This window comes from Pipra filicauda, unplaced genomic scaffold, assembly GCF_003945595.2.
Source record: "Pipra filicauda isolate LSUMZ 115617 unplaced genomic scaffold, ASM394559v2 scaffold54_size4384275_pilon, whole genome shotgun sequence".
Lineage (NCBI taxonomy): Eukaryota > Metazoa > Chordata > Aves > Passeriformes > Pipridae > Pipra > Pipra filicauda.
This window is the reverse complement of record NW_024104698.1, coordinates 969,541-978,420: the sequence shown is the minus strand read 5'-3', so window position 1 is coordinate 978,420 and position 8,880 is coordinate 969,541. Positions and strand designations below refer to the sequence as shown.

At 50.3% G+C, this 8,880-nt stretch overlaps 1 protein-coding gene across 1 annotated transcript; it reads right to left on the bottom strand.

Moving 5' to 3' along the window:
• Positions 1 to 1,459: 1,459 nt before the first annotated feature.
• DUSP6 (dual specificity phosphatase 6) lies at positions 1,460 to 6,301 on the bottom strand. The gene is made up of 3 exons (XM_027732940.2): positions 5,423 to 6,301; positions 4,385 to 4,822; positions 1,460 to 2,975 (listed from the first exon to the last, which is right to left on the bottom strand). Exons 1-3 carry the CDS (start codon positions 5,823 to 5,825, stop codon positions 2,668 to 2,670), a joined length of 1,149 nt encoding a protein of 382 aa, XP_027588741.1. The 5' UTR covers positions 5,826 to 6,301; the 3' UTR covers positions 1,460 to 2,667.
• Positions 6,302 to 8,880: the final 2,579 nt, after the last annotated feature.

Genomic DNA, 8,880 nt, shown 5'->3' with positions numbered 1-8,880 from the left:
GCCCAGTGCAAACAGCTGAGGCATTTGGTGTCAGTCCTTTCTCTGTTCAAGGCGTGTTAAAAAAGGGGGAGGGAAGAGGAGCCATACACTTGCCAAACGGGAGAGGCCTGATTGCACTCAACAGGTTCAGTTCACGCTGTGACCCTGCCCGGCTTCCTGCTATTCAGATGTGTTACTTCCCCTTTGTGGTAATGGCCTGTGGCAGCCGGCCAGAAAACACTATTAATTTCAGAAGTGGCCTGACAACAAACCCACAGCGAAACGAGAGGAAGTGGCAGGGAGGCCATCTGTTAACTTCAGCAGAACAGTAGGGACACAGCTATGTAGGTTCTACAAGGAAAGCAGATTAATAATCCACAAAGAGGAAACTGGCTAAAATTATCCACAGACCATATTAAAAAAAAAAAAAAAAAAAGAAAAAAGAAAAAAACCAAGGGAGTCACTTGAGCTGCAGCTGGACAGGAAATTGCTAGAGCTGCTTGCAAATCTCCACTTTGAACAGAGCAGCATAGGGAATGCCAAGAGCGGAAACCGTTCAAAACTGGATTAGCACAAGCCAAGTTCAACTGCAACCCACTTCTACTTTTACAGTTTATGCACTCAATCTAGGCCACTACTGCATGAGACACTGACTCACTTTTTTCCCATGTCTTGTTTGCATTTCATTTCACACACTTGCAGTTTCTAAAATTACTTGAAATGTGCTCTGGCTGCCAGGAATTCTGCAGAACCTCAGCCGACAGCCCCAGCTGTAGCATCAGCCCCTCACCATGGAACTGCACACAGATTTTGGCACCACCCTACCTTGGGCCACTTTTCATCAGGAAGGATGTTAATGAATATAAGTTGCAGCAGGAAGTTTTGCAATTGCTATAATCCCCCTTTTTCCTTCTGTAGACAGAACTACTTGAAGGGTCCAAAAAGGAAATGAGTTGACTAAGACTAAAGACTAGAGACTTTTCCTCCATGCCTTCATTAAGTTGCAAGGTGGCTGAATGGCAACAGAAAAATAATTTACAGGCTGCAGACTGTTGATGGATCTCTGTGAAATGAGTTCTGCCAGACAGCTAAGGAGAGCACAGTCCCGTCTCCTGACATCTGTAGTAGAGTGACCAAAAATCATAAACAAACCCAGAAAACAGCAGCTCCTTATTCTTAAAAATAATGAGAAAAAACTCTCATGGCCCAGGTGCATCCTCAGGGTAGTAAAGAGATGCTGGAATATTTTGCAACTAGCATTAAGTCCTTCAAAAGCATTCCCTTCACAAAAGCAAGATGAGAATCCAGCACATGCACCATTTAGGCACCAGTGGACCTAAGGGGCAATCAAGGCTTTATTGTCTTAGGGGCTGTACAAAAGCTACTGAAAGCAATCATTATCTTTAAACATAACCATATGTGTATGTGCAATTAACCACACCCACACAGAGGCGAAAAGGGGAATAAACCAGCCAGGTTCTCCATAGCCAAAAATAGTTATTTATTTATTAATAATTTAAGGTTTTACATTCTTATAATAAATTCCATCTTAAAACTTTTACACTGTGAATTAGACTCTCCCTTATTGGCAACCATGTGCAGGTTCACTGTGCGTACACGCAGGTACAAATGTTCGCACATACTTCCAGTTTTGTTTAAAAAAAAAGAAAAGACGCAAAATATTGCATTTGAGGTGAAGCTCCCTGAAGAATTTGTACAGAGGTAATGCACTGTTTAGCACATCTGAAAGTTTTAAAAAGTGATCAAAAATCTTTCGCATTCAAAGACAAACCACCACCCAGATGATCTATTTACAAAAGGTAAGGCAAAAAATTAATTTAATTTAAAAATATATATATATATGTATCATGTGGAACCTACATCAAAAGCATGAGAAAAAAAAAATCACCACAAGGAAAAGATATATGAAAGAAGAGACTCTACTTGCTCACAAAACATAATTTGCAAACTTCTCACCATTGCCATTTCTCCCTCATGGAAAGCTTGCTTCAATTGAAGAATAAAATCCAGCATGCTGCAAATATATTCTTTTCCATAAAAAAAACCCAACAACAACAAATAAAGCAGGATTTATGGAAAGAACAAAAACACAGGTGTCCCTTGGATGGATTTTTCAAATATATGTGAATTTAAAAAAAAAAAATTGCAAATTGATTTAATGTTAAATATTTACATTGATCAAGTAGAATACTACCAAACTCCCAGCAAACAAGTACTCCAAATACACTAAGCTGAAATCTCTTTCTTTGGCTCCTCTAAATTAAAACAAACAAACAAAAATAACCAGTCTTCACTGAAGACAAAGATGTACGTCACAGATCTGAGAGCAGAGAGGGCAGGAGAGTTCCAGTCTCTAGAGAACATGTGCCCAGCCTGTTCAGCCTCACCCTATCTCCCTGGAAGTCCTCAGACCCAAGCCACTGCACAAGCAGGGATGAGCACACTGCCCACCTGCTGCCTGCTCGCTGTGGTCCTGCCCAGAGAGCTTGCCACATTCCCTCCCTTTCCAATAGCCAATTCCATACTGTGTAACCTTTCCTTGCCTTGCAGCTGCTTTTGACAGCAGAGGCCAGAAAAAGAGAAAGCTGCATTCCTTTATCACTGCCAAAGAGAAACCGTTGAGGAGTGATCCCATGAAACGGACAGGAGAAGGGAGGCTGTAGGAGCTCACGTGGACTGCAGGGAATCCACCTGGAAGACGTTCTGGTTGGAAGGGGTGGTGAAGTACAGCTGCTGGTTCGGCACTCTGTTGTCACAGGGGCTGCTCAGTCCCAGAGTCCTCTCAAAGTCCAGCAGCTGGCCCATGAAGTTGAAGTTGGGCGAAATGTTGGACTTCTTCATCTTGACAATATCATAGGCATCATTCATGGATAAGTTCAGCTTCTGCATGAGGTAGGCCACCGTCACTGTGACCGAGCGGCTGATCCCTGCTAAGCAATGCACCAGGACTCCGCAGTTCTTCCCCCGTGCTTCATCTGTACAGACAGAGGCAGAGAAGGACACGTAAAACAGGGGCTTGGTAACTGATCTCCCAACACAAATGAGATTAGTATCAAGTAGGAAGAAAGGGTGAATCTGATCCCAGTGGTCAGCAGTGCAACTTAAGAGTTAACTTTAGTGGCTTAAAACCAGGACAAGAGGAGAATCCACTCCCTCTAGTACCCGAGTCCAAGAGCTGAGAAAGCTAAGAATGAGACAAAGGGAGCAGGACACGCTGCATGACACTGTTTTAAAAGTCAGTTTTAAAAGACACGCTTTTGCCTGTAGATTTGTCTTTAAATTCTTACAGTCCCCTTGCCCCAACATGGAAATCCTGCAATATGTCACTGAATGGCTTTTATACAGACTAGCAGACTGCAAAGGTCTATTAAATTATTCTCCAACTGTTGTGCAGCTAACAATGGAGGTATTCAGGCATTTTAAAAGAATGAGGGAAGTCACAGGGGACAACCCATTAGGAGGAACAGGATGTCAACATTGGTTGAAAATGGGTTCCTTTGTAATAGGAAATGCATTACAATGCCTGGAGATTAGTTTCTTTGTGGCTTCCAGCCCACATTTCTTCCTGCTGGGCTCAGATTACCTACATTCTCCACTATTACCGGTATCATTCAACCGGATCACAGCACAGCTTCCCAACAGATGCGATGCCCACCTCACCGCACCCCGATGGATGGTTTTAGTCCTCCCCGAAATTAAGGAGAGTGTACATTTCAACCAGAACTCTTTAGGCTCAAGGGGACGGGTTTCCAGAGCTGATGGGTGATGTTTAAGGGCCGGCTGACTGAGGCACCGGGCCCGAAGGGTATATTATTATTACCACGAGATTTAATTAAAGCTCTGACTATACACTTGTCAGAGATACCGCTTATGAATAATTTGCATTTAAAAGCTAAAGTTAGCTTCCCAGATAGTTTCTTTTTGTTATACTGCTCTTCAGTAACCTCAAGAAGGAAAAAAAAAAAAAAAAAAAAAAAAAACAACCCCGACAAAACCAATCAATAAAAATAACAAAAAAGGGCAAATAGCCATCAACTAGGCTCATTTTCCCCCCACCTCCACCCAGCCAGGAACTGATTTAAGAAGATCCCCCATCCTTCGAGTGCTCAGTCTCTCCAGCTCCACCACAAACGGCTCAGGGAGGAATTCCACAGCCAGACAAACCAGGTATGCTTTTGCAACCTGCAAAAGTCGCTTACAATTCACCGGGGCTCCTCAATAATCCCAAACAGTCCCCAACCGCCCCCCAAATTAAGCCAGCTTTAAAAACAGAAAAGAGGGCATTCTCCAGAGACTGCCATAAACGCTGCTACCGCTTCTCGCCCGAAATCTCCCAAATTTCTGCCTCCTGACATAAAACTGTTAGCAAATAACGAAGTCTCACCTATAAAGGAGATGGCCTCAGGAAAGAACTGAGACAGATTTTGGCTCCAGTGGTCAGAGATCGGAATCTGTTTGTACTTGAATTCACCGGCATTTTCAAAGAGATTGGGTAGGTTAGGGGTAACATTCAAGATGTACTTAATGCCGAACTCTTCTAAAACGTCCAAATTAGTGGAGTCCTTGGCACAGCCTAAGTAGAGGTAGGGTAAAATTTCCACCGGGAAGGAAGGCTGGTTGTTGGAGAGAGGGCTGCCATCGGAGTCGGTGGCACTATTGGGGTCTCTGTCAATGTCAGATTCAACGTCTGATGATGAATCGGAGCTGATTCGGAGGCCTCCCAAGCCCAGGACTGGCAAAGGAGGAGAGCTGCTGCTACACGAACTGTCTAGGTTAGTTTCGCAGTGCAAGGCGAACTCGGCCTGGAACTTGCTAAAACCACCTGGAATAAAAAGCAAAGAGGAAAAAAAAATGCAGCCTGATATAAGAAGGCAAGTCAACTTACTTCCCTGGTACAGCCCTGTCTGCAAAGGGACGTCTGTTTCGCACCCTCTCGAGCTCCGGGAAAAAGAAGAAAAAAAATGTCACACACTCACGGAGACATTCTAACTTAAAGGAAAGGCTAAGAAAATCGCCCGCTGCGGCGGAGGGCTCAGCACATTCAAGATTAAAGCTCTGTGCCGCTTCGCCCTGCGGGGACCTCTGAAGAGATGTCTCGGCAATTCCTTCTGCCGGGCTCAAGCTGGGATCCCTGTTAGTCCTGTCTTCCCCACGCTGCCAGAGTGATTCCAGATCTCGAGGTCTCCCTAAATCGAAGCGAGTACAGGGATGGCGGGGGGAGGCGGGGGGGATGAAGCGGGCGGAAAAGCCCCCTATACAGATCAGTGCCCTCTTGGAGCGTCAGTGCACTGCCCGGAGGACGCTGCAGACTCATCCTCCACTCTCTTCCCCGGGTAGAGAGCCTCGAGGCTCGGTCCCCGTCCCCCACAGCCTCGGGCCCTAGGCAGAGATCTCTCCCCCAACCCCGCGCGGCCTTTCTCACCTTCCAGATAAAATGCCTTGCAGCCTTCATCTTTGAGGCGCTTGAGGAGCAGCCCCAGTACAGACTCGCCGCCCGTGTTCTCGTTCCAGTCGCGGCTGTGCTCATCGTACAGCACTACCGTGTCGGTGCCGCACCGGCGGGCGAAGCGCTCCCGGTCCTCCTCGCTGCTGGCGACGAGGGACCGCAGGGGCAGGTTGCCCTTCTGCAGCCGCCGCAGCATGATGCCAGGAATGGCCACGTTGATGGCCGACTCGATGTGGGACGACTCGTATAACTCCTGCGGCCGACAGTCCATCAGCAGTAGCCGGTCGTTGCCCATCTCCAGCTGCTCGTTCAGCCACGCCACCGATTTACTAATCGCCATTTCCGACGCGAAAGGGACGGGTCTGAACGTATCTAGCATGAGGAAGGACGGGGGGAGCGGACCGTGCTCTGGAAGCGCCCCTCTCTCTCACAGAGGCATGCGGCTGGCTCGGCGGGCGGGCTGCACCCCACCAACTCTGCACAACTTATCTCCCTCCGCCCCAGGAAAATGAATCACGCAGCCCCCCCGCGCCGCCTCCCCCGCGCCGGGCGGCGGTGGAGCTACGGGGAGAGAGAAGCAGCGCTGGCTCCGGCGTGTGTGTGTGTGAGCGTGTGTGTGTGTGTGAGCGTGTGTGTGTGTGTGAGCGTGTGTGTGCTTGCGTGCCCGCAGCCAGCCTGCCCTGTCTCCTCTTTTTTCTGTCAATGAAGCCCTGAATGAACCTGCCTAATCGCCCCTGCAGCCCGAGCCCTTGGGCTTTTCCTCCGCCACGAGTGAATGAAATCCAATTAACGTGCCGCCGAGCGGGGCTCCCCGGTCCAGCACGGAAACACCGCGGCGGTGCCGGTGCCCCTTCCCTTGCTCTGCTCCCCTCCCCTCCCCTCGCCGGCTGCCGCCCGCCAGGCCCTCGGCCGCGGCCCCGCGCAGCGCTCGGCTCTCAATGGGCACAACCGCGGCCCCGCTCAATGGATACATTCTCCGGCGCAGCCAATGGGGGCGCGCGGAAGGGGCTGTTGCCGCGGCGACGGGCCGGCTGGAACAGGTTGTGTTGATGAATCGTTAATGAGTTTGTCATTCACAAAAACGGAAAGGAATTTCCGCTCCGGATAAGCCGAGTGCAAACAAGCGGCAGCCGCGGCGCGGCGGGCGGGGGCGGCGGGGGCAGGTGAGGGGGCGCGGCCCGGCGCTCCCCCTTCCCTCCGCCAGCACCAGCCGCGGGGTGGCCGCCGCAGCCGGCAGAACAAATGGCACTTTTTCTTTTCTCTTCCTCCATATTTTCGCTCCCTAAGTCAGACCCCGCGGGGGCCGGCCGTGTCTCCCCTAATTTCCCCGCGCTGATCGTGGCCCGGCTTTTCATTAGGGCATTCCGGGAATCCCATTTTTAGGGAGGCGGGTGGGCTCTGTCCTCGGCTGATCTCTACGCGGGTGAAGGGTAAACCCCGAGCTAATCTCTTCCTACGCGGGCCGGCTTTATTCGCTGCACGCAGCACAGCCGGGGAGCCGGCGCCGCCGCCGCCGCAGGAGCTGCCTGTAGGCACCGATGCTGCAGCTCGGGCGGGCCACCCCAAAAACGTGACCGGGGAAAGTGGCCCGCCTCGGCTCGGCCGGCTCCTCCAGGTAGCCTGTAATCGAGTTGCGCTCGCCCGGCTTCGGCGTGAGCCCTTCGCCAGCGCCGAGCCCGCAGCCGCCCTCGGGGCGCGGGGAACGCCGGCACCGCCGCCGGCACAGCGCGGTCCGGCCCGGCCCGGTCCGTGGGGCCCCCTCGCACCTGGCAGCGTCCGCCCTGGCGGCCCCGGCCGCCGCACCGGCTCCTCCGGGCGGGGCCCCTCCGTCGCCGCCGCCGTCCTGTGCTTCGTCCCGGGCGGGCGGAAGGGCACTGCGGGGCCCGCCGTACCGGGGGTCGGAGGGGAGGTGGCTGCGCTAGGGGCCCGTCGGAGCGGCGCCGGGGTAGCAGGGGGCGGGAAGGGACTGAGAGGGGCCGGAGGGCCGGGGGCACCGCGGGGCCGGGAGCTGAGCTGGGAGCGGTTATTCCAAAGTGCGTGTTACCAAGTGGATAAGGGAAAAGCGAGAAGCGGCAATAAATCGAGAGAAGCCTGGCCTAAATGCTAATCCCGCCGCCAACATCTGCTTGGAAGTAAAATTGTTCAGGAGAGGCTAATCTCTCTTCCACTGCTGCTGCGCTTCAGGGCTCACTATTTTTAACTGCAGCTGAAGGAGGTTCTTTAGGTAGTGAGTGGCTGGAGAGTGTGACCCTGGGAACAGATAGTGGCATGGACAATCCTGTGTATTCCACACAGGAAACATCCGTGATGATAATTAAAGTTGGCACATCAGTCCCTGCAGTTTGAAGCAAGGCTATCACCCAGATGGCATTAACGACATCCTCCCCAGCAGGGATTTTGAGAGGATCCTTGCTTGCTACCTTTTTCAGAGGCTTGAAAGTGGGACTGAAGTATTACACAAACCTTGCTCTGTCTCTTTTAAGCCAGGAGATTTCCTCGAACTGATATTCAGTTCACTGGACACACACCACACATCTTTTCCACGGCTCGGTGGGGACAAATGGTCCGGTCCATCTTGCCCACTATGGACCTGCCCCCTCTTGTTAAAGAGTTTGCAGGCTGTTCTTACCAGGTGCTTCACTTGCTGTTCAGTGTATGGTGTTTAAATGTCCAGAGCAGCAGAACAGCGACAGATCAAAGCAGAAAGCAGGAGGCTTTGATTTTATTTATTTAAGTTTGGTAGGTTTTAGGTTGGGGATTTTTTGGGGGGATACCCGCCTAGTAGTAATAGCGAAGCCCAGCCATGATGATGATAATGATGATGATGATGACGACCTGCCTAGTGGTAATGCAACAATAAGTAATGATATAATTTAAAGACATTTTTATCTTTAGTACTCTCAGATCCGATTGAAATACTATGAGAATTAAAGGTTAAGTATACGAAGGCAATAAGATGAAGTACATTCCAGAGAGTTGTATTTTCGCAGTGGAGCTAGAGACAGAGACTTGTAATGTTGGTGGCTACAGCCAGCTCATTGCATGGCAGCAGTTTAAGGGTGGCATTTGGTGAGCTGGGATCCAGGCAGGAGATTTTGCAGCAGAGTTAAACAAGTCAAATAAAAATAGAACCCTTTGAATTTGTAGTAATATCTCCCTCAGCACACATCAGCCGAAGAACTCTAAAGGAGAAAGAAAACTATGTGCCACCTTGTTGTCTTTGTGTTTGCATGCATGTATGCACTCACTTTTCGTTTTTCTGTCTGTTCTGTCAGTCACTGAGGGATGCTGGAGCAGATTCACTTAACCATGCTACCATTTGATGCTTTGTCAGAGACCAGACACACCACACAAGCTTCCCCAGGAGATCACTTATCCTTCAACTTCCAGAAGTTTTTATAGTACCTGGGCAGTAAGAAAAGCCTATTCCTGTC

Bases quoted from the DNA above. Each gene is read 5' to 3' on its own strand.
- DUSP6 (XM_027732940.2), bottom strand. From the start codon at position 5,825: ATGCTAGATACGTTCAGACCCGTCCCTTTCGCGTCGGAAATGGCGATT. The intron at 4,823-5,422 runs GTGAGAAAGGCC...TTTTTATTCCAG, and splicing joins CAAGGCATTTTATCTGGAAG to GTGGTTTTAGCAAGTTCCAG. The intron at 2,976-4,384 runs GTGAGACTTCGT...CTGTCTGTACAG, and splicing joins TGAGGCCATCTCCTTTATAG to ATGAAGCACGGGGGAAGAAC.